A 26553-nucleotide genomic window follows, 5' to 3' on the forward strand; every position below is an offset into this window, starting at 1 on the left:
CCATCTGGGGGAAATTCTATGAGTATTTCCCACAGATGCCTGCTAAATTGAGTTGTGAAGGCTTTCTTCTTGCTATGGTAGATACGTAACTTTGTTACTCTCCCCAGGTGACACTGGTCTCAGCTCATTCTCCTCCTCCTTTCTCAGTGTCCTATCCCTCTCTCTTGTATTGATTCAAACTTAAACCCATTCAAATGCTCCATTTCAAAGCTGTGTTCAAAATCCAGCTCATCCAGAGGCCCTGCCTTCATTGTGTCTGTTTTCGCACCATTTCCCCTAAGTGTTTAACCTTAGTTATTTTTCTCTATAGCACCCTTCACCACCTTCTATACTCATTTCTCTTTGTGGTCCTTTTTCTTGAACATAAACTCTTTGAAGCCAGAGATTTCTGTATTTTTACTTCACCACTATATCCTCAACACCTACAACAGTTTATAGGACACAGACGGCTCACAGGAATACTGTTGAATGAATAACATATTCAATCCTTACAATTTTAGTATCTTCAAAGACACACATTACTTCTTACCCTCTCTTTCTCTCTCCCTCAGTGATGAACAATTCTCACTGAATGTTTATTGAGTCAATGGATGGCTTTTGTTGATGGAATAAAATGACATTTTGACTAAAACTCCTGCTTCAACTACTTACAGCTGGAAATGCAGTTTCAAAGGGAGAAAGAGAGCCTGTCTTGCCTCACATTCCAACACTTTATCTTTCCGATCTTCAAGACATTCTTATATGCATACAAACAAAATGATTCTACAAATAATTTCATGCAGCTGAGTCATAGGCACTTCATAAAATGGTTCCTTCCAGTACTTGTAAAGATGTTTTATAGGGTCTTGCAGGAAAGGCTGCCATCTGTAACTAAGACACGGTAGGCATTGGCAGCCTCTCATGCTTGTGGGATATGAAGTGAAGGCCAAAGACCACAAATCTGAAGCAGTGACATAAACAACCAGAATCGGTCATCCCAGGAAGAGGCATGGGAGTTTTTCAGGGCAATGTCCTTTCACACTCGGCATAAGGGCTAAGGCAGATTCCATTCCAGAGTCCTGCCTACGAGGACATGTCTGAGCTGTCTGGCTCTTATGTACTGAGAGGTGCACAGAGAGGAGGCAGATGAACTTTTGGTTCTGTACTTCCTGTAAAGATGCTAAATCTGAGTTTTCTGGGCAATCCCTACTTAACAGTAACATAACAGCTCCTTTCACTGGCCATCAGGTCACCCAGAGACATGTCTCTTAATACTGTGGTCATCTTTCAGGAAATCATCTAGCTCTGTCTAAGGCAGAATATGAATAACTTTTTGTTCTACACCCTTGAGCATCCCCCTGTCCTGCCTGGGTTAATTCAGGCAGAAGGATGGTCTATAGACCCCTCCTGCTTGTTCCTAGCCTTAGACTCAAGCTGGACTGGCCCTGCAGAGGGCCTGACCTCCATCAAAAGTGGTCAGTACTCAAAACGACATAACATGTATGCACAGGCATTTTATAGCTTATGTTCAAAATAGAAGGTATTTTTGGAAGCTATAATATGGCTTCTAAATACAACTGGGAATATCAACTTTAAAATACAGAAAGGGATTGGGGAACTTAACTCTGTAATTTTAAAAGGCAAAAGAGTATGAGACACTGTTTTAATTAAATACATCTTTTAAAAAGAGAATTGACCATGCCTCTGTCTTTCATAATAAATGCAATATAGAACAATCTCAATTTTACCTGCAGGGCACACCCTCATTCTTTTAAAATTTAACCAAGCCTCCTGCTATCTCAGCTAAAAACTGTCTGAGGCTCGAAAGCAGGTGTCCCTAACCCCTGGGGCCACAGACCAATACCAGTCCAGGTCTATTAGGAATTGGGCTGCACAGCAGGAGGTGAGCTTGAACATAATGTGCTTGAATCATCCTGAAACCACCCCACCCCCACTATAGTCTGTAGAAAAATTGTCTTCCTCGAAACCAGTCCTTGGTGCCAAAAATGTTGGGGACTGCTGCTCTAAGGGAGAAGACAGAGGTCAGAGAAGCACATCCATCTCCATGGTTTCAACTTCCTTTTTTGCCTCGGTGACTCTCAAATTTCTGTCTAGACTGTATCTGGCTCCAGAGCTCCAGTTCTGCATACACAACTATTCCCAAACCATTTCCTCCTTCACATAACCAAACTGAACTCATCGTCTCTCACAAAACCAACTCTTTCTTCTCTGCTTCTCCCTCAGTAGATGGAGCCCCTTCCACAGAGTTGCCCCAGCCAGAAACCCACTGTCATCCTCAAGCCTTTGCTCTCCCACCTCATCCACCACATCCAAGCACCTAGTCAAGACCACTGAACGGCATTCTTTATCACAACTTGGCCTAGCTCTGGGCACTGTCATCTCTAACTAAGATCCTGTATCAGCTTACTAACTCAGCTTCCTGCTTCTGATCTTACCTCCTTCCAACCTACTGCCCACAATGTAGCCAGAGAGATTCTGAGAAAACAAAGCTGATTATTACCTTTAATTAAGTAATTTCAATGACTCTTCCCTGAATTCAAGGTCAAGTACTAGGACTTATTAGGTCCCCAGGTCTGGGAGAGTTATAATACATTTTGATAGTTAACTAACTAGTCAGTAGAGTATGGTGATCCAAGTGCCCATTCAAAGACTGGTATTATAGAAAAGTAGAAAATTATAACCCATAGGATTTGAACATTTATGTAATTGTTTAACTGAGTGACACCATCTTTAGTTCACTAGGATGTCGTTTAGGGTTATAGTATTTGATGTGTCACAGTTTAATCTTAAAGAATAAACATGTGACTTCCAGAAGGCAGCATGCCCACTAAAAAGCCTTCCCAAGGCCAAAGAATAGGACCCACTCATGAGTTTCCAAATGTTCTAGTGGCAGTGGTGACAATGGCTCAGAAAGTTTTACAAAACCTGAAACCCCTATGTCAGGAAAAAAGACGCCTAAAGGATAAACAGGGAAAGTGGTCAAGAAAAACCAACGATGGAGACAAGTGCATTGGAAACTGCCTAAAAAAAACTAATCCTGGTGCATGGTGGGCCTTTGTTACCAGAAACAGTTGTGATTCTAAGGAGAGGTTGCTCCCCACTGGTGTCACTCCCCTCTGAAATGCCCACCCAGTATTTGCTCAAATTAGGTGAGTAATGCGGAACACAACAGATAACCACAAGCAGTGTTTCTGGACCTGCCTTCTGCAGCACCCCCAGCAACACTGTGCTCAGGCTGCAGGCGCAGGTGGAGACAGCACACCTTTCACCTGGCTGTGCTGATCTATTTGTCTCTCTCTCTCATTCACAGAAAATTTTTGTGGGGAGAGAAGAAAGCTACGATAGTTTATCAAAATGAATATAATGATACTTGTTTTTGTTTATTCCATCTTGATTCTGGTGTTAGAAGTTACCTCTGCTTTATGTCTTAAGATAGGTATTTGTGTCAGTAAGCAGCTGGCATAGGAACATGTTCGAACCTGAGGACTTTGGCAAGTTTCCATCCTAATGTTTTTCGTAAGGCTTATGTTTATTAAGAAAAACTGAAAAGGGAGGCTGCCAGGGGCAGGGAAAGCACGGAGAAGACAAGCACATGGGTCCAGCTTGGAATTCCAACCACAGGCCACCAGCAGTCAGAGACAGACTGGGGCTGCCCTGGAAGTCAGTCTTCCCATCAGTGCAAGTCTCCTAGGATAGGGTGGATAACCACTCACTGAGGTGGCATACTGGGGACTCAAGCACCATAACACATCCTAGTAAAATACTCTTTTAAAAAAAAATTTTTTTTATTGTTATTCAATTACATATTCTTTAAGGTGTATTTAGCCCTGAAGTTTTAACCCATGGGCTTTGAACATTTGTGTAATTGTGATTCCCTTTCTCAGGAAGTTTTAGAACTTCATAAGGAAGCAAGCACTACTGGTAGAGAAAGGGTTGGTTGTTCTGGATGTCTTTTCAATATTGCAATAAACAAACACATATATGACAAAGCCTTCTGAGTCTAATGACCAATTTCCAGGAAACACAAAGAGAAAGGGAACATATTAAATGACACCAACAATGAAGTCAGCAAAATCCTGGTTATGGAAAACTGTCCAAATGAAAGAAAGCTAAAAATTTCCAGAAAAAGGAAAAAAGAGAGAGATGAAGAGAAAAGTTGTAGAGTAAAAGAAGACTTAAGAGACATAAAACTAACCATAATACATGGACATTATCTGGATCTCAGTTCAAACAAAAAAGATTCTAAAGTATTATTTAAACAATTGGAGAAATGTGAGCCCTGGATATTTGATAATAAGAAATTACCATTGACTTTGGTCTTAGAGATGAATGGTGCTAATAGTTAGGATTTTCAAAAAAGAGTGTTTTTTAGAGGCTTGTCATGAAATATTAAGGGATGAAGTGATGTGCTCTCTAGCATAAACTTCAAAAGACTGTATGGAGTGGGGAGTTTGAATAAAAAAACTGCCCACCTGTCTATTCATAATTGTTCAAATTAGGTGAACAGTTTGTGTTCAGAAGCCTCATTACACTTTACTCTACTTTGGTGTACATTTGATAATTTTCATAATAAAATTTTTTGAAAATTAAAAAAATAATGAAAGCATATAATTATAAAAACAATTCACTTACTACCTGATTTACCTGTGCTATTATCTGCATTTCTAAGTTTCTTAAAACTCTGTTAGGTGAGCCGGCTCTCTAATTCATCCAACTGAAAGAATGAATACATTCAGACTGCAGGGGACACGAAGCAGTGAGACTTTGTTCTGACCTCCCAGACCCATGTGAACCAAGCCTGGTAGAGATGGACCAGTCGTTCACAGCACAGAACGCCACCAAAACGTCTCAGGAGTGGGTCAGTGGGGAGAGATGCATTCACAGAGGACAGACCCCAGGGCAAACAGGTCCCCCACGTGGCCTCAGAGTATGGATAACACGTGGACGTAAAGACAAGGGAGGGGCGGGCGCTGCGAGTGGAGGGAACCCAGCAAAGGAAGATCGCAATAAACCTGGGTGGAAACATGACTCAATGCGAAAGGGTGGCTGAGAGGGAAGAGGCCCGGAAATCAGGCAAAGGCTTTGAATTAGATGCATAATCTACAGCCTCTACACTGTACGGTCACAGAAAATTCTTGGGTACAGTCTTGTTTTTAAGGCAGATAATGTTCAGGATCTACTAGAGAGGTTTATTAACGCACTGGACAAATATTTATAAAACAGAGGTGAGACTAGAATCGAGTATGAAACAGAGTCATATTGCAGCATCAGTCCTCAAAGCTCTCTTACAAAGGGGCTGCTATGTGGAAAATATATTCATACTGATACCAAGACATTATTTGCCTTTTTGATCTCATTCTCCCGTGAGAGTACAGCGGGACGCTCGGGAGAGGAGAGGAGGCGTTGTTACTGTGGCTGACTGAATGCAGAAGCAGCTATGAGGCTCCAACTGTCTTTTATAGCCAGATGTAAAAATGATTTGCAAAAACGTAAATAATACTACTCTTTTCACTATTTCGTTTTAGTTTGGAAAAGAGTTTCTTTCACAAAAATATATTTATTTAGGTCAAAATATAATGGGTTTATTTTGTTATTTTAAAAGAATACATATTTTGAAAATTCTTCAGTTTTAATTTCTAATATGGTAACATCAATAGATCTATTTCATGAAATAACAACTCTTTAAGGGTATCAATAATCTTTAAGAATGTAAGGGAGACCTGAGACCAACAAGTCTGAGAACTGCTGTATTTGAGTGTTTATTAAGGATAAGGAGAAAAAGAAAGCAGTCAAGGGGAATTGCGAGGGGAAAGTGGTCAAGAGATGGTGATTACTTCAATAAATAATCATTTAGCACTCACTGTGTCCAAGGCAGGAAAAGGAAGCAGGAAGGACAAGAGATGCCTTCAGGCTGTCAAGCTGGCTGTCTGTTTGATTCCGAGTCAGACACAAACTGTTATCTGCATTGACAAGTAAATTGGTTTTGAATAACTTCTAGTAATGCTCTCGTAATCATCTGCTCTTTCAGCTGAGTGGATGGGCAAAGTTTTGAACCTCTCACTCAGAAGAGCACAGACTCAGTAACCCATGTAGCGAGAACATGTTTAAAAAGGACTCCTAATATTTTACGCAGATCCAAATGTACTTAACTTATCCCTTTGCTTACATAAGTCATAAACATTGTCAGCTCTCACCTACCTTCTGCTTATTCTCATTTATTTCTGATCTAAGGACATTTTTCATTCCCAAATTATTTCCCCAGATAGAGCTAATAATTCAGTTATCCTGACATGTCATGTAATACATGCATAGGGAAAGCCAACTCGTTTGACTATGTCTAATGAAAATTAGAGCTAGGATGGTATTTGCCTGCAAAAAAAGACACAAAGCTTATAAAATATTTTAAAGTTTACAAAAAAGACAGGATTTTTTTTTGGAGGGGTGGTGGTTATGTGGGTTACCATTCTTCAATACACAAATGAAAGACTGCTTTTTAAAGAAACTTTTCCAAAATACTACTCACTCACCCCCACCCCCATGTCAACATTAAAACACTCCCCTTGTGCTCCTCTGAGCACTCTGGTTTTCACCTGAGGGAATTTGTTAACCCCTGTATGTGGCAGTTTGTTATGCTTCTTTTTGCTTTCTCTCCCTGTCCAGGGAGATCCTTCAGAGAAGGTATTTTACTTTACTCATATTTGATTCCCAATAATGCCTTACATGGTGCCAAGTTTCAATAATGGAATTCAATTAGTTAAAAAAATTCCTGAGAGTTATCTACAGCGCATTTGTTTGTTTAATATGTGTAGTTGTAAAAGTTTATTACTGGGTTCCAACCAGACATAGTAAGGGGCATAGACACAGTATCCTCGCATGAAAATGGTAGAATGGACATAATATATGGAGGCCCTGTGCTTAGGCATTTAGGTTTTGACCCTTGAGAGAAGAAAATGAAGGTGATGTGCTCCACATTTACCTGGCCTTTTTCCTTAAGGCATTTTCTAAAGTGTGGCACAGGGAAGTGGAGTTCAGACAGAGAGCATCTCTCTGAGTGGAGGGAACAGAGGCTGCTGCTCAGGGATACTGAGATGGAAGAAACTTGCAAGGTGGGGTCTAGAAAGGAGAAAGCTGGGCATGGAAGTCCCAGCAATATGCAGGTGGGTGCCCTTAAATCATGGCCCACTATTTAGCTGTGCAAGCATGCAGTAAGCACCAGTGAGAAGGGCAGGCAGAACAATTTGATTCTGTTGAGGTTAGTTTTAGGCTTTGTTACTGCTTCTAGGAGTAGAGTAGCCCTGCCCCTAAGTTATGCTTCTCTGAGGTCTCAGTGGAGCCTAGAATACGGTCCCAGGACTCCTCTCTAGCTGGTTTTGTCTTGAATGTGTCTGCACATGTGAAATCTCTGAATCTCTAATGAGCCTGGGGATATAAGTGAGTATTTTGAACTTTATGGCAATAACGACAACAACCTAGATGAAAAGGATAAAGTCCTTGACATATACAAGTTTTCAAACCTGATGCATAAAGAAAGAGGACATTTGAGTATATCAGTTTATAGGGAAGTATGAATGATTTAAAATTGCCAATACAACTTAGAAAAGAAGAACAAAATTGGATGAGTTATGTCACCTAACTTTATGACTTAATTAAAAAGATATAGTAATTGAAAAAGTATTGCATGAGTGTAGGGACAGACTAATAGATGAATGGAAGACAACACAGTGGCCCCAGAAATAGATCACACACAGGCGATCAGCTGAATTTTTAAAAATATATTTATTGATTATGCTATTACAGTTGTCCCATTCCCCGCCACTCCACTCCATCCTGCCCACCCCCTCCCTCCCACATTCCCCCCCTATAGTTCATGTCCATGGGTCATACTTGTAAGTTCTTTGGCTTCTACATTTCCTACACTATTCTTACCCTCCCCCTGTCTATTTTCCACCTATCATCTATGCTACTTATTCTCTGTACCTTTCCTCCCCTCTCCCCCTCCCACTCCCTTATTGACAACCCTCCATGTGATCTCCATCTCTATGGTTCGCAATCAGCTGAATTTTGATGAAGATAAAAAAGCAATTCTATGTGGGAAAAGACAGTCTTTTCAACAAAGGGTGCAGGGATAACTGGATATCTATATGGAAGAAACACAAACCTTGATTTGCATCTTACGCCATACACAAAAAATGATTTGATATGGATTATGAACCTAAATAGAAAAGCTAAAACAAGAAAGCTTTTAGAGGAAAACCTAGCAAAATACCTTTATGATGTTAGAGTATAGAAATATTCACTAGACAAGGCTTAGAAAGCAATAACCATAAAAACAGATAAACTTTATCAAAATTCAAATTTCTTCTCATCAAAAGATAAAATTAAGAAAATGAATAGGCAAGAAATAAGCAAAATAGAGTCTAAAAAATGATACAAAAGATCAATGAAACCAAGGGCTGGTTCTCTGAAAAGATACACAAGATTGACAAACCTTTAATCAAACTCATCAAGAAAAAAAGACCCAAACAAATCAAATCAGAAATGAAAGAGAAGAAACAACTGACACTAAAGAAATACAAAGGATTGTAAAAAATATTATAAACAACTATATGCCAACAAATTGTATACTCTGGTGAAATGGAGACATTTCTAGAAACATACAATCTTATAAAACTAAATCATGAAGAATCAGAGAATCTAGGTTACAACTAATGAAATTGAAGCAGTAATAAAGAAAAAAAAACTCCCAACAAACAAAAGTCTTAGACCAGAAGGCTTCACAGCCTTTTTTTAAAAAATGTTATTTTTTAAAGATTTTATTTATTTATTTTTAGAGAGAGGGGAAGGGAGGGAGAAAGAAAGGGGGGGACATTGATGTGAAAGAGAAACATTGATTGGTTGTTTCTTACACACACACAACCAGGGACCAAGCCTCAACACAAGCATGTGCCCCAACTGGGAATTGAATTGGTGACCTTTCACTTTGTGGGACAATGCCCAAACAACTGAGCCATACCAGTCAGGCCCACAGGTGAATTTTTAAAACATTCAAAGAAGAACTAACACCTATCCTCAAAAGATTCCAAAAAATTCTAGAGAAGGGAAGACTCAAGCTCATTCTATAAGGCCAGTATTACCCTAATTCCAAAACTAGATAAAGACACTACAAAGAAAGAAAATTATAGGCCAATATCCCTGATGAACACAGATGCTAAAATCCTCAACAAAATATTGGCAAACTGGATCCAGCAATACATTACAAAGATTATATACCATGATCACGTAGTATTTATTCTGGGGATACAAGGTTGGTACAATATTTGCAAGTGAATAAACATGATACACCACATAAAACATAGAAGGATAAAAACCACATGATTATATCAAAAGATGCAGAACAAGCATTTGATAAAATCCAGCACTGATTTATGATGAAAACTTTCAGCCAAGTGGGAATAGAGGAAATATACCTCAGTGTAATAAAGGCCATATATGACAAACCCACAGCCAACATCATACCCATTGGGCAAAAACTATAAGTGTTTCCTTTAAGGCAGGGGTGTCAAACTCATTTTCACTGGGGTCACATCAGCTTCGTGGTTGCCTTCAAAGGGATGAATGTAATTTCAATCCCTTAACAGTTAAGGAATAGTTACATTTATACAGTCCTAAAATTATTTTAGCCCTTTGAAGGCAACCATAAGGCTGATGTGGCTCCAGTGAAAATGAGTTTGACAGCCCTGCCTTAAGATCAGGAACAAGACAGGGATGTCTGCTTTCACCACTCTTATTCAACATAGTACTGAGAGTCCTAGCCACAGCAATCAGATAAGAGGAAGGAATAAAGGGTATCCAAATTGGAAAGAAAGAGGTAAAAATGTCATTATTTGCAGATAACATTATACTGTATATAGAGAACCTTAAATATCGCACCTAGAAACCAATAGAACTGATAAATAATTCAGTAAAGTAACAGGGTACAAAATCCAGAAATCAGTTGCATTTTTTTATACTAATAATGAACAATCAGAAAGGTAAATTAAGAAAATAATCTCATTCACAATTGCTTCAAAAAGAATAAAATACCTATGAATAAATTTAACCAAGGATGTAAAAACACTTCTACTTGGAAAATTGTAAGACTCTAAAGAAAGAAATTGGCCCTGTCTGGTGTGGCTCAGTGGATTGAGCATTGTTCTCTGAACCAAAGGGTCACCAGTTCGATTCTTAGTCAGGGCACATGCCTGGGTTGTGGGGCAGGTCCCAAGTAGGGGGAGTGTGAGAGGCAACCACACATTGATGTTTCTCTCCCCCTCTTTCTCCTGCTATTCTCCTCTGTCTAAAAATAAGTAAAATCTTAAAAAAAACATTAACTTCTAAAAAAAAAGAAAGAAATTGAAGAAGATACAAAGACATAGAAGCATATACTGTGTGTATGGATAGGAAGAATTAACATAATTAAAATGTTCATGTTACCCAAAGTAATCTATAGATTCAACCCAATTCTTATTAAGAAACCAATGGTGTATTGCACAGAACTAGAACAAATATTCCAAAAATTTATATGGAATCACAAAAGAGCCAAATGGCTGAAGAAATCTTGAGAAAGAAGGATATAGTTGGGGGAATCACAGTACCTGATATCAAACTATACTCCAAGGCCATAGTAATCAAAACAGCATGGTACTGACATTAAAGCAGAGCTATAAATCTATGGATCAGAATAGAAAGCCCAGAAATAAACCTATGCCTTTATGATCAATTAATATTTGGAAAAGGAGACAAAGACATACAATGGGGTAAAGCCATTCTATTCAATAAATGGTGTTGGGAACACTGGACAGATATGTACAAAGAAATGAAACTAGATGACCAACTTATACCATATACAAGAATAAACTCAAGGCCAACATAAACAAATCCACAAACAAATGTTGGAGAGGATGCGGAGAAAAGGGAACCCTAGTGCACTGTTGATGGGAATGCAGACTGGTGAGGCCACTATGGAAAACAGTATGGAATTTCCTCAGAAAACTAAAAATGGAACTGCCCTTTGACCCAGCAATTCCACTGCTGGGATTATACCCTAAGAACCCTGAAACACCAATCCAAAAGAACCTGTGCACCCCAATGTTCATAGCAGCACAATTGACAATATCCAAGTACTGGAAGCAACCTAAGTGCCCATGAGCAAATGAGTGGATCCAAAAACTATGGTATATTTACACAATGGAATGCTATGCAGCAGAGAGAAAGAAGGAGCTTATACCCTTTGCAACAGCATGGATGAAACTGGAGACCATTATGCTAAGTGAAATAAGCCAGGCGGTAAGGGACAAATACCATATGATCTCACCCTTAACTGGAACATAATCAATAGAAGAAAAAAACAAACAAAATACATCCAGAGACATTGAGGTTGGGAACAGTCTAGCAGTGGCCAGGGGGGAGTGGGGTGGGGACAGTGGGAAGAGGGGATTGCAGGAACTATTATAAAGGACACATGGACAAAATGGGGGGGGGGGTGGGGGCAGGGGAGGGAGGTGGGTTCAGCTGGGGTGGGGGGAGGGAAGGGGAGAAAAGGCATACAACTGTAATTGAATAACAATAAAAATTTAAAAAAAAATAAAAGGAAATACCACAGTCACCTAAAAAAAAAAGAATAAACTCAAAATGGATTAAAGACTTAATGTTAGACTCAAAATCATACAAATCTTAGGGAAAAACATAGGCAGTAAAATCTCAGACATTTCTCATAGCAACATTTTTTTCTGATATATGCCTTGGGCAAAGGAAACAAAGGAAAAACTAAACAAATGGGACTAAATCAAACTAAAAAGTTTTTGCACAGCAAAGGAAACCATTAACAAAATGAAAAGACAACCCAATGAATGGAAGAACATATTCACCAACAATACATCTGATAAGGGCTTACTACCCAAAGTTTATAAAAACTACTAACACTCAATAACATAAAAACAAACAATCCAATAACAAATGGACAAATGACCTGAACAGACACTTCTCCAAAGAGGACATACAAAGGACCAATAGACATATGAAAAGATGCTCAACGTTATTCGTCATCAGAGAGATGCAAATTAAAACCACAGATATAATTTCACACCTGTCAGAATGGTTGTCATCAATAAATCAACAAACAACAAGTGCTGGTGAGGATATGAAGAAAAGGGAACCCTAGTGCACTATTAGTGGGAAAGCAGACTGGTGCAGCCACTGTGCAAAACAGTATGGACTTTCCTCAAAAAATTAAATATGGAACTACTTAATGACCCAGCAATTTCACTTCTGGCAATATATCCAAAGAAATCCGAAATGCTGATTTGAAAGAATATACCCACCTCTATGTTCATAGCAGCATTATTTATAATCACTAAGATTTGCAAACAGCTTAAGCGTCCATCAGTAGATGAGTGGATAAAACAGCTGTGGTACATTTATGTGATGGAATATTACTTGGTTGTTAAAAAGAAGGCGTTCTTACCCTTTGCAACAGCATGGATGGACCTTAACAGGATGGACCTGTTAAGTGAAATAAATTAGCCAGAGAAAGATAAATGTCATATGATTTCACTTATATGTGGAATCTTATAAACAAAATAAACTAATAAACAAAATAGAGACAGCTCATAGATAGAGAGCAGGATGACAGCTGTTGGGGGAGGGGTTGTGGAGCTTGGTGAAAAAGGTGAAGGGATTCAGGAAAAAAACCCACCATCTTAGACAATTGTATGGTGTTGCCAGAAGGAAAAGAGAGGGTGGGGAAAGGTAGAATAAGGTATGGGGGAAATAAATGGTGATGGAAGGAGACTTGGTTTGGAGTGGTGAACACATGATATAATATACAGATGATGTATTATAGAGTTGTACAGCTGAAACTGTGTAATTTTATTAACCAATGTCACCCCAGTAAATTCAACTTAAAAATTAAAAAAAGAAAACCACCAAAATGAATAGGCAAAATATAGTCTGAGTACAATATATACAATATAGTCTGAGAGAATATTTGTATCGTATATGGAGAAATCCTACAACTATAAGAAAAAAACAAAGAATGTAATAAGGAATAGATAAAGACTTGAGTAGACACGACATATGAAGATATATAATGGCTACTTAAGTGCATGAAATGATGCTCAGCATAATTAGTCATCAGGAACACACAATTTAAGGGCACAGTGAGATACTACCACACACCCACTACAAGGACTATAATGAAAAAGGCTGACAATACCAAATTGTGATGAAACATCCAGAATTCTCATGCATTACTGGAAGGAATGTAAAAACACTTTGTTTGGCAGTTTCTTAAAATGTTAAATTTTATCTACCATGTAACTCAGCAGTTCTACTCCTAGTTATTTTCTAAGACAAATTCAAATATATATCCACAAAATATTAGTACATGAATGTTCAAAGAAGTTATATTCATCATAGACCCCAAACTGAAAACAATCCACCAACAGGAAAGTGGATTAAATTATGATGTATTCATAAGACTTGAAAACACTTGACTATAAAAAAGAGCAAAGAAACTCCTGATACTTCTAACAAAAGGGATGGGTCTCAAAAACATTATGCTTAGTCAAATAAGCCAAGTAGAAAATAGTATATACTGTATGATTACATTTACATGAACTTTGAGAATATGCAAAATTAATCCAGGAAGATGTGGTCCAACTAGGAAGAGCAGGGATTCACTAAGAAAGGACAGAAGGTGACAAAATACTCTGCATTTCTTAAGGTATAGTTTACATGGGTGTATATGCATATGTAAAAATTCATCAAAACATGGATTTAAAGATCTATTTTACTGTACATTAATTATACTTCCAAACTAGAGAGTTACTCAAAAATAAAGAAATAAAAATGGACAAAGCCTTTGAATAGACCTTTCTCCAAAGAAGATATACAAATGGCCAACATGCACAGCAAAAGATGCTCATCACAGGTCATTAGAGAAATGTAAACCAAAATCACAATGAGATACTACTTCACACCCACTAGGATGGCTATAATAGAAAAATGGACAGCAGCAAGTGTCAGTGAGGATGTGGAGAAACTGGAACCCTCACACATTGCTGGTAGGATTGTAAAATGTTGCAGCCATTTTGGAAAACAGTTTGACAGTTCCTCAAAAAGTTTAACATAGAGTTACCATATTACTGAGATAACCAAAAACATGGCCACACAAAAACTTGTACATGAATGCTCATAGCACCATTACTCATAATAGCTAAAAGTGTAAACAACTGATGAATGGATAAATAAAATGTGGTATATCCATACAATGGAATATTACTCAGTCATAGGCAGGAGTGGTACATGTTACAACATGGATAAACCTTGAGAACATTATGCTAAGTGGAAAAAGCCAGACACTGACGGCTAAATATTGCATGATTCTATTTCTATGAATTATCTAGTTATAAGCAAATCTGTAGAGAGAGAACATAGAATAATAGTTATCAGAGGCTGGGGAAGAAGGGGATGGGGAGTTACTGTTTAATGGGTACAGAGTTTCTGTTTAGAGTAATAAAACATTTTGAAATAGATAGTGATGGCTCTACAACATTGTGAATGTAATTAAAGCCAGGACCTGAAACCACAAAACTCTTAGAAGAAAACATAGGTAGTGAGTTATTGAACATCAGTCTCAGTAATATCATTTTGGGTATGTTCCCTCAAGCAAGAGAAACAAAAGCAAAAGTAGATGGGACTTCCTCAAACTAAAAGTAAACTATCAACAAAACAAAGACAACCTATTGAATGGGAGACTATATTCACAAATGATATATCCAATAAGAGGTTGATATCTAAAATATATAAGAAACACAAACAACGTAATAATAGCAATAAAAAGGTCCGATCACAAAATGGGCAGAGGACGTGAAGAGACATTTCTCCCAAAAAGACATACAGATGGCAAACAGACAAATGAAAGCATGCTCAACATCACTAATGACAGGGAAATGTAAATGAAACCCACAAAAATGAACTACCTTCACACCAATCAACAAATACCAGGTGTTGGAGAAGATGTGGAAAAAAGGGGAACCCTCGTGCATTGTTAGTGGGACTGCAGTACAGCCACTATGGAAAACAGCATGGAGATTTCTCAAAAAATAAAAACAGATTTACCATACAACCCAGAAATCCCACTTGTGGGTATTCATCAAAAAACAAAAACAAAAATAAAAACAAAAAACACTAACTCAAAAATATATATGCATCCCTATGCTGATTGCAGCATGATTTACAATAGCCGCAATATGGAAGCAACCTAGGTGTCCATAGGTATGAGTGGATAAAGAAGAGTATTATTCAGCAATAAAAAGAATGAAATCTTGCCATTTGTGACAACATGGATGAACCTAGAGGGCATTGTGCTATGTGAAATAAGTCAGACAGACAAAAACAAATACATTATGGTTTCACTTATATGTAGAATCTAAAAACAAAACAAACAAAAACAGACTCCTAGAATCAGAGATCAAACTATTGGTTGTCAGAGATGAGGGGATGGGGTGGAAAAGGTGAAGGAAGATATTGTCAATAATACTGTGATGAGTTTGCATGGTGACAGAGGATTGATTACTATTACAGATTTAGTGAGGTGATCATATTGAAGGTATATAAATATTGAGTTACTATATTGTACACTTGAAACTAATATAGTATTGTATACTAGCTATACTTAATTTTTAATAATATATTTTATTGATTATGCTATTAGTTGTCCCATTTTCCCCCCTCTATTCCTCTCCACCCTGCACACCCCCTCCCGCCCACATTCCCCCCACTTTAGTTCATGCCCATGGGTCATACTTATAAGTTCTTTGGCTTCTACATTTCCTACACTATTCTTACCCCCCCCCCCGTATATTTTCTACCTACCATTTATGCTACTTATTCTCTGTACCTTTCCCCCCATTCTCCCCCTCCTACTCCCCTGCTGATAACCCTCCATGTGATCTCCATTTCTGTGATTCTTTCCTGTTCTAGTTGTTTGCTTAGTTTGCTTTTGTTTTTGTTTTAGGTGTGGTTGTTAATAACTGTGAGTTTGCTGTCATTTTTACTGTTCATATTTCTTATCTTCTTTTTCTTAGATAAGTCCCTTTAACATTTCATATAATAAGGGCTTGGTGATGATGAACTCCTTGAACTTGACCTTATCTGAGAAGCACTTTATCTGCCCTTTCATTCTAAATGATAGCTTTGCTGGATAGAGCAATCTTCGATGTAGGCCTTTCATGACCTGGAATACTTCTTTCCAGCCCCTTCTTGCCTGCAAAGTTTCTTTTAAGAAAGCAGCTGACAGTCCTATGGGAACTCCTTTGTAGGTAACTGTCCCCTTTTCTCTTGTGGTTTTTAAGATTCTTTCCTTATCTTTAATCTTGGCTAATGTACTTATGATGTGCCTTGGTGTGTTCCTCCTTGGGTCCCGCTTCTTTGGGACTCTCTGAACTTCCTGGACTTCCTGGAAGTCTATTTCCTTTGCCAGATTGGGGAAGTTCTCCTTCATTATTTGTTCAAATAAGTTTTCAATTTGTTGCTCTTCCTCTTCTCCTCTGGTACCCCTATGATTAGGATGTTGGAATGTTTAAAGATGTCCTGGAGGTTCCTAAGCCTCTTCTTATTTTTTTGAATTCTTGTTTCTTCATTTTTTTCTGGTTGGATGTTTCTTTCTTCCTTCTGGTCCACACTGTTGATTTGAGTCCCAGTTTCCTTCCCATCCCTGTTGGTTCCCTGTACATTTTCCTTCATTTCACTCAGCATAGCCTTCATTTTTTCATCTAATTTGTGACCAAATTCAACCAATTCTGTGAGCATTCTGATTACCAGTGTTTTAAACTGTGCATCTGATAGGTTGGCTATCTCTTCATTGGTTAGTTGTATTTTTTCTGGAGCTTCGATCTGTTCTTTCATTTGGGCCATTTTTTTTGTCTTGGGGTGCCTGAGCCACAAAAGGTTAAGTGCCTAAGGCAGGTTCTGCTGAAAGGACCGATGCACCCGACTGTCTCGGAAGGTGCAGGTAAAAATGCTGGAAGAACTTGTCCCCGTGTAAAAAGTCTACCCGCATCCACACAACTGTGGCTCCTCGGAAAAAAGCACGTTCTCGGTGGAAGGGATCACTGCTCTTTTCTTCCCAAGTTTTCCACCTGCTGCATTCCTTCCCTCCCTATACTTAAATTTTTTAAAAAAATTGAAGAGCAGGAAACACTTTTAAACTAATTTCAGCAAGTCGTTGAAATCAACAAGCTATTTCTTAAATTTATATGGACTTAAAAAGAATCTAGAATAAACAAAGCAATCTCTAAAAGAACAAAGTTTGAAGACTCATCTTACCTGAATTCAAGACTGTAGAAAGTTAGAAAAATTAAGATAGTTTGGTATTGGCAAAACCTTAGTTATGTAGATCGGTGACATATAATATTCCAGAAAAAGACATTCCTGTGTGTTGTCATTTGGCTTTTGATGAAGAGGCCAAGGCATTAAGTGGTGGGCAGAACATCAACCCCCCAAGGATGTCCAAATCCTACTTTCAGGAACCTGTGGAATATGTTACCTTGCATAGTAAAAGAAACTTTGCAGATGTGATTAAGGATTTTGAGATGAGAAGAGGATTGTGGATTATTCAGGTGAACCCAAAAGAATCACAAGGGTCCTTATAAGTGCAAGAAGGAGGCAGGAGAGTCAGAGTCAGAGGAGAGATGATAATGGAAGTAGAGGTCTGAGTGACATGAGTGCTAACTCTGGAAGTGGAAGAGGGCTCCGGCAAGGCAGGTGAGCCGTCTGCAGAGTTCTCTAAAAGGCAGGGAACGCTTTCATCTTTTGAACCTTCATAAGGAGCAAAGCCCTGCTGACACCTTCATGGTAGCTTTGTAGGATTCACTTTGAACTCCTGATCTCCAGAACTGTAAGACCATAAGTCTGTTGTTTCACAATATTAAGGGTGCAGTAATTTGTTACAGTGGCAATAGGAAACTAATACACAGCCACTAGTAAAGGAATGTTTCAATAATGTTTCTGGATCCTAGTTATCCATATGGAAAAAATGCGTATTACCCCTTATCTCAAACCATACACAAAAATTAACTCAAAATAGATCATAGGCCTAAGTGTAAAACCTACACCTATGAAATTTCTAGAAGAAAACAAAAAAAAATCTTTGTGATCTTGAGGTAGACAACAATTACTTAGGTAGAACACCAAAAGTATGAGATATCATTTTAAAAATGGATAAATTGGAGTTTATCAAAATTAAAAAAGGTCTTTTTAGAAGACACTATGAAAAAATAAAAAGAGCACAGACTAGAAGAAAATGTCTTGCAAACATATATATGTACATCAGAAAAAAGTTATATGTCTAGAATATACGAAGAAGTCTTATAACTCAATTATAGGATATGTCACAATAAAAAATGTGCAAATGACTTGAAAATACACTTCACCGCAAAAGAAATAAATGGCCAATAAGCACGTTAAAAGATAATACACATTATTAGTCATCAGAAAAATACAAAGTAAAATCACAAGATACCATTGCACATCCATTAATAATAGATAAACTAAAAACAAAGCAAAATGAAACTGATCATAGCACGTGTTGGTGGAGCAACTGGAAATTTCATACACTGCTGGTGAGAATGTAAAATGATCCAATCACTTTGCAAAAGAATATTTTGAGAGTTAAAAATTTAAAACATATACCTATCACATGACCCAGTCATTTCTTTCCTAGATATTTACATAGGAGAAATAAAAATAGGTGTTCACACAAAGTCTTAATATGAATGGTCAAAGCAACTTTAGTTGTAAGAGCCCCAAACTAGAAAGCGTTCAATTGCTCATCAGCAGGTGAAAGTATAAAAAAATTATAACATACATGTTACTCAACAATTACAAGGAACAAACTATTGATAAACGCAACATGGGTGCATCTCAAATTCATGGTGAATGAAAGGAAAGAAGCAAAATGGAGTAAATACTGTATGATTCTCTTCATGCAAGATTCTAGAAACTGCAAGCTAATATAAAGTGACAGCAAACAGATTAGTATTTGCCTGGGGACAGAAGTCCATGACTCCATAGGTGCCAGAGACAGGCTCTGAATTACTCTAACATGAATTACTCCCAAACAGCAAGTGGGGTCTCGCTACCTGCTGCCACCCTCTAGGCAAAGTTCTAGAGGCAAAGGTTTGGTCATAAAGGAAAGGAATCTTTATTCATAAGCTTCACAATTTTGGAATAACAACTTTCCACAAGAATTAGTCACTTAGGCTTATCAATTAAGGTTAAACTGTTTAGTTCTTTAGTTACAGCTTTAATCACTTAAACCTATCAGTCAAGGCTAAACTCTAACACCTGAGTTTTATCATTTCCAGTTAGTTTTAATTATCTTATTTCTATAGGGTTAGTTTATAAACCACAACAACATAAGATACAACAGCTACACAATTTTGGAAGAATGGCAGGCTTCTACCTCAGAGCTTGTCTGGTCTAGAACACCCAAAGAAGAGTAACCCTGCCTCACTCTGCCTGGCCAGACCAGCCTTAGGCTGTGTCTGGAGTTCCTTCCCATCCAAACTACCACCCATTGGGAAATGTAGGCAGTTGCAGCACGATCATCCAGGCATTCTTGAGGAAAAGAGAACCAGCAAGTGACCTTGAGAGCACTTCTTTTATTTTCCAATTTTCTCACCCATAATTCCATGTGGTCTGGTGGTGTTTGGCTTCTCAGCCTATCCCATCCTAGACTGTTTACCATTGCCTCAGCAAACTCCTCCTACAATCCCTCTCTATTTCTCCCCAATGATCTGATCAGATCTCTCTGTATCAATATCACTGTTGCTTCATGAACAGATAATCATATAAAGTGGAAAAATCTCTAAACTAAAAGTTTGGGGTTTAGTTTCAGAATGACAATAAACAAGTCAATATCTGATGTCTTAGAGATCGAATCAGATGATGTGTGAAAAGTAATATCCATTATAAGGTCTGATAGAAATTTAATTTATTTAATTGTTTATTATTAGCATCTAGAGAGAAACCATAAAATTAGGATTTCATAGATCATCAGGGAGCATCAACCAGCCATGTGTGGGCTTCAAAATCAGCTTTGGAATCCACTCTCTCTCTCACACACACTCACACACACACACAAACCACCTGGGTTTCACAGGTGTTGATTCAGAAGATCGGGGGCACAGCTCTGAAATACTCTTTTAATGCTGTTGGTGACTGGGACACTCATTTTAGACTATGGGTCAAATTCTTACTGTTGCCTACCTATCTCAGTCCTTCAAGTCACCCTCCTGGTTTGCCCAGAGCAGTGTCAGTTCATACCCATCGTCTTGGAAAAATTATCCACAGTACTTTTGTTCTCTAAAGGATCATGGGCTGGACAACAAATTGACATTGAATTACTATTTGCTGGTCAGGCTCCACAAGATGGGTCTAAATCCACTTTAAAAATGAGACAAATTGCTTGCTATAGAGAAGGAAGGCCAAGACTCTAGGTCAACTAAGATCTAATGCTTACTGCCTGCTCTCTATGTGCCCGGGACTATCTAAATGCTTTCTGGGTACTATCTCATTGAATTCTCCCAAGATCTTCCACAGAAGTATTATTACCAATGAGGAAACAGGCACAAGAGGCTAAGTAACTTGTCTGACACCAGACAAGAAGGAAATGGAAGAGCGGATTGGGTTCCTACAACTGGGCTCTGGCCCATGCGCTTCCTCTGCACGGTAGGCCTTATGCAGGTGGCCATGTTCCTTCTGTTCGGAGACGAGCTGGCACGTCATCCCGGATGGTTTTCTTCCTCTGAAGTTAGAAGGAAAACTTCTACCATGCCTCCACTCTCCTGCCCCCACCTAGGCTCTCACCTCACCCTTACCGAGACCCACTGGGGGGAATTAATTAGTACCATCCTATTTTTAACCCAGCCGTTGTTCATTGGGCCTCCCAGGTTTGTAGAAAATAAATCCCCCAGGCCCTCCCTTTGGACACCACATGGAACAGCTGGCCCCAGAAGCTGAATGTTTACGCTAAAGAGTTTATTTTTAATTGAAAACAGGCTTTGTTTTGCTCTGCCCTTGTAGTGTGGTAGACAAGAGGATGTAAAAGCTCTTTGTCAAGTTCATGGAGGGGCCTTACATGGGAAAAAAGAGCACAGTTCAAGTTTTCTGTGGCTTCTGGCTCTGTTTCAACTGAATGCAGGTGCAACACCAAGAGCCTGATAACAGCAGACAGTCCACGTGCCCAGCCTCTCTCCGAGGGTGCCCAGGAGCCTAGGGGTCCCTCACCACGTGGAAAGGGCGCTGCTCCTGCACGGGTGATGTCATGTCTCAGCAGAACTGCTGGCATTGCCCAAGGGGCTGGGGTTGCATCCAGAGTCTCTGCTCTGAACCAGCAGAGAAGTCAGTGATTACCTAAAGCTACCAAAGGCCTTGAAGGATGGAATAGATAAGACAGCACGTGTAGTTGGTGCTGGCCAGAAATGGCCTGAGGGAAAGTTCTGGAAAAGAACAACCAGTCACGGATCCATAGAAAGGAGGGCGACATTCTGGACTCCACCTAGAAGTAAAGGCAGGCACTGCCGAGCTCACCGGCCCAGGTGACCAGAACAGATGGGGAGGGAGCAGATGAAGGAGAGAGAGGAGGGCCTGCTCAGAGAGGTGACCAGCCATCTGCTTCTTCACTGAGGGCGCACAGGACTGAACTTTGGTCTTGTTCCTGATGTGAAACTGATGTAGGGGGAAATCGTACAAAGATAAATGTGTTCATTGAATTAAACTTAAAATTCCAGAAACCTTGTTTTTCAAGGTCCTCTAACCAGGAGGAATCAATATAAGAAAGAGAGCCCTATAATAGTTCCCACAACAGTGATCATTTTAATTCATACAGATCACCGACTTAACCCTCTGCCACAAAGCATAGCCTCCCAAGAAGAACTAGCTTTGGCCTGGGGCAAGCTGCTACTTCTCCAAGTCTCCCTTCTTTATCAGTATGAGGATGAAATGAATGTAGTTATTTTCACAGGGCTTCTTTTGGCAATTAAATAACAATGTATATGCTAGAATTAAGAAGGGTGACCAAGCTCATAGGTAGCTAAGAATATTTATTTAAGAAATGAAAGTAATACAGGGATCAGTACCATTTAAGTTAGAATGAGCCATTTCACTCTGATTCTTTCTGATTTGATAGGAGGGAATCTTACCCTGGTCAATTCGTACTAATTTTTACCATTTACAGTCAATGTCGCCTACCCAAGAAGCTGTTCTGGAATGCCATGCTGTGGTATTATTCTCGGTGTCTGTCCTCACAGGCAGCGAGCCCCTTCAGGAGAGGGACTGTGACTCCCTTGGACCTGGGGTCTGCCGCTGTGTCTAATGAGTGGAAGTGCCTGGACATTTATTGAACAAAGGAAAGAATGAAGATTTGTGTCGGTGTGAAGCTTTGGGGAAGTGATCCTTATGGGGAATGTGGGGTGAGCAGAAGTAGGAACATAGATAACTCAGGAAAAGACAGGAAGGCTGGCCTGGCTAGAAAACAGGTGTGGGGCAGTGCTGAGAAGGAGACACCCACAGAGGCCAGCACCCACTGGCTTTGGCTGCTAATCTGTAAATTCTATTCCTTCCTGCTTTTAAGGCCTCACGAGGTGGCTAGTTCTCTCCAGCACCACCTCCTACTTCTCTCTAGAAACACAACCACTTCCTGAGCCCTTTAGGCCAGACACAGGCTATGTGCTTTGCACTTCCTTACTTTTTAAGTGCATTCCTAGAATAGCTAATACATTTACTTGGTTCAAAGCTTAGAACAATATCACAAGGTCTATACTGATATGCCATACCCTCAATTCCATCTACTCCACCCACCCTGTCCCTACAGGTAACCAGCTTATTAGTTTCTTGTTTATTCTTCCAATGTTCTATTGCATACAAATATAAGAATGCCTATATAGACATATTTGCTTACATTTCCATAAAAGATAGCATACTAGTACATACTTCCACACCTTGCTTTATTTTTTTTTAACTTAATACATCCTGGTACTCACTTCCCTATCAATGTGTGTATTTACTGAATATCTTTTCATCCTTTTTTGTAGCTGGATAGTATTCCATTGTGTGTATTTAATATAATTTATTAAACCAGTCTCCTATTGCCAAATACTTGGTACCTATTTTTCTACCCTATACACTGTGAAAATGGACATCCTAGTAATTTTGAAGAGTTTTTTGGATTTGGTCCTTTACTTATTGTTGACTTTTGTCCCTTGTTGATCTCAGCCATTGTAAGGGCTCCACAGGTGACTTCCACACTGCTGACAGCCTTCTTGCTGGTGTTTGTCCCCACTCTGCCCTAGTTGCCTGTGTGACACACGGTTTTGTTACCTTACCAACATTCTCAACTTTGGCTCTAAAACTGACCCCATTTTCTCCTTCTGCCCTCACTGCCTAGTAGGTTTTTCTAGTGAAAAAGTACACACTGAGGTGTCACACTTGCTCTCTTCATCACTAAGATGGGAAACATCTGTTGCTTGTGATTTCTTCCCTTTCTTGACCTCTACTCCAGTAAGCAACAAATGCAGCATTTTTTCTTGTACAACACATTGGGATATGTCCTTTCTTTTTATTCTGATTGTTACTATCCATTTCAGGTCTTTGTGAACTCATACCTGGATATTAAAAAAAATAATAATAATTACTTTTCCCACTATAACCATTGAGACTGCTTTGGGAGGAAAATCCCCACAATTTTGATGGGATTATTTCCTGCCATCAAGCATATCCCACTGACTGGAGAAGAACATTTCCATCATGGTTTTTAATCAGAGACTCAGATGTCTCTCTCTTGATCTGTGAGCTCTGTAAGAGTAAGGACCTGCCTGCCTATTCACTATCTTATCCCTAGCATCTCCCATGAGGTGGGGTATATGGCATATGCTAAATAAATAACTGTTGTATTTGTCTCTACAATATAATTTCAATGGGCATTTCCAATCTTACCTCCCACTAATTTCCCAAAAGAACTACTTGAACTACTGTGAAATATGCCTTCTAGGCTTTCAAGACTTGGATTATGGCATTCCCTCTGATTGAAATATTCTTCCCTCTTCTCTCATATCCCCCTTTGGCCACATACTGAAAGCCCATTGGTCTCCAAGGCCCGTGTCTCTGAGAAGTATTATCTGATTACCGTAAAACCGCTAAGGCCCTGAAGGAAGCAATTTACTCATTAGAGAACACAGAATCAGAATTCTGGTGTCTCAGCTTCTGTGAGCCAGGAAGCAGTAGGGACTGTAAGACTGGGGACTACTCACCTCTGTTTCCCAGTGAGCCATGTCATCCTGCTCTAGAAGGCTAGACTGATACTTGCCTTGCAACTTTTATTGAAGAATAGGGAGAATCCCATGCAGTAATAGAGAGTAACCATTTGTAAAACACAAAATCTTATCTCCCTTAGTGAAGTAATATAGTACACTTCAATTCAAATAAATAAACATGGTAACCTTCTACCTCTGTTGGCTAGACTAGGCCGGTTGGCTCCTCTTACTGCAAGGGTGACTCACTTCCTCCCATCTCTTTGATACTTTTACATCTGGAGATGTTCCTATTTCTCTAAACCTTTGTATTTCTCTAGATACTTAACCCTGGGCTTTTCTTATAATCTAGCTCTTTGGTTTTTTTTCTGTCTGCTTCAGCTCAACAACATGAGTGTGGATTTGTCTTGTCCCCAAAGCCTTCCCTGTCCCGAAGCATCCAATTCTAGGGAAACTTCACCAATGTCTGAGATGTATGAGCCAGAGGAGGTCTCGGCATCCTGCAAATACTGTCTGCTGAGACACTCCAGGGATACCGTCTCTGCTCTTCCTTCCTCCATGGGTCCGTTTGTTCAGAACAGCCCTGATCCTTCACCAGTCCCAGAGTAACTCTACCAGCCTCTGTAGAGACAATACAATGAAGAAGGAGAGGAAGGTCCAGGTCAAGAAACAGACGATCAGAACCATCTTCTCACAGGCCCAGCTCTGGGTACTCAGACACAGATTTTAGAGACAGAAATATCTCAGCCTCCAGCAAAAACTTCTCAGTTTGATGTAGCCCCATTTGTTTATTTTTCCTTTTGTTTCCCTTGCCCAAGGAAATATATCAGAAAGAATACTGCTATGAGAAATGTCTGAGATTTTGCTGCCTATGTTTCCTCCTAGGATTTTTATGGTTTCGAGTCTAACATTTGTCTTTAATCCATTTAGAGTTTATTCTTGTGTGTGGTGTAAGAAGGTGGTCTACTTTCATTTTCTTTGCACATATCTGTCCAATTTTCCCAACACAATTTATTGAATAGACTATGTTTACCCCATTTTATGTTTTCATCCTTTGTTAGATATTAATTGACTATAAAGTCATTGGTTTGATTTTGGGCTTTCTATTCTGTTCCTTTAGTCTATATGTCTGTTTTTGTTTTTGTTTTTGCCACTACCATGGTGTTTTGTTTTTAAAAAAATAATAATTAATTTAGTTTTATTCAGTTACAATTGTCTGCATTTTCTCCCCATCCCTCCACCCCACCCCAGCCAGTCCCACTTCCCTCCCCCACCTCTACCCTCCCCCTTGATTTTGTCCTTGTGTCCTTTATAGTAGCTCCTATAGACCCCTCTCTCCACTGTCCCCTCCCCACTCCCCTCTGGCTATTGTTACCATGGTGTTTTGATTACTATGGCCTTGTAGTATGGTTTGATATCAGGTGCCATGATTCCTCCAACTTTGTTCTTCTTTCTTAAGATTACTGTAGCTGTTTGGGGTCTTTTGTGGTTCCACATAAATTTTAGCAAGATTTTGTTTTATTTCACTGGTATCTTGATAGGAGTTGCATAGAATGTATAGAATGCTTTGGGTTGTATGAACATTTTAATGAAGTTAATTCTTCCTGTCCATGAACACCATATATGCTTCCACTTATTTGTATTTTCATCAGTTTCTTTCTTCAGTATCTTATAATTTTCCAGTACGGGTTTTTATATCCCTGGTTAAATTTATTCCTAGGTATTTTATTCTTTTTAAAGCAATTGTGAATGGTATTGTTTTCTTAGCTTCCCTTTTTGATAGTTCATTATTGGTGTATGCAAATGCAACTGTTTTCTTGATATTTATTTTATATTCTGCTACTTTACTGAATTAATTTATCAGTTCTTACACTTCGGTGGAATATTTAGGGTTCTCTATATACAGTATCATGTCATCTGCAAATAATGATAGTTTTACTTTTTCATTTCCAATTTGGATGCCTTTAACTTCTTCTTGTTTGATGGCTGTGGCCAGGACTTCTAGTATATGTTGATAAGAGTGTTGCAAGTGGACATCCCTGTCTTGTTCCTGATCTTAAGGGAAATGCTGTAGTTTCTGTCCATTCAGTATGATGTTGGCTGTGAGTTTGTCATATATGGCCTTTATTATATTGAAGTATATTCTCTGTATTTTCACGTGGCAGAGAGTTTTTTATCATAAATAGGTGCTGGATTTTATCAA

General features: G+C 38.9%; 1 protein-coding gene across 5 annotated transcripts in view; it reads right to left on the minus strand.

The window, feature by feature from the left end:
• Positions 1–26553, minus strand: part of ADRA1A (adrenoceptor alpha 1A) — a 116093-nt gene that overhangs the window by 15692 nt on the left and 73848 nt on the right. For 3 of the 5 annotated variants that reach the window (XM_045195803.2, XM_045195799.2, XM_045195801.3), the window contains exon 2: positions 5862–5960. The exons of the other annotated variants lie outside the window; for them this stretch is intronic. In XM_045195803.2, coding sequence (XP_045051738.2) covers positions 5862–5960 — 99 coding nt within the window. The remainder of the gene's footprint in view (positions 1–5861; positions 5961–26553) is intronic. 5 annotated transcript variants of the gene reach the window in all.

The sequence above is a fragment of the Desmodus rotundus genome, chromosome 9 (assembly GCF_022682495.2).
Source record: "Desmodus rotundus isolate HL8 chromosome 9, HLdesRot8A.1, whole genome shotgun sequence".
Lineage (NCBI taxonomy): Eukaryota > Metazoa > Chordata > Mammalia > Chiroptera > Phyllostomidae > Desmodus > Desmodus rotundus.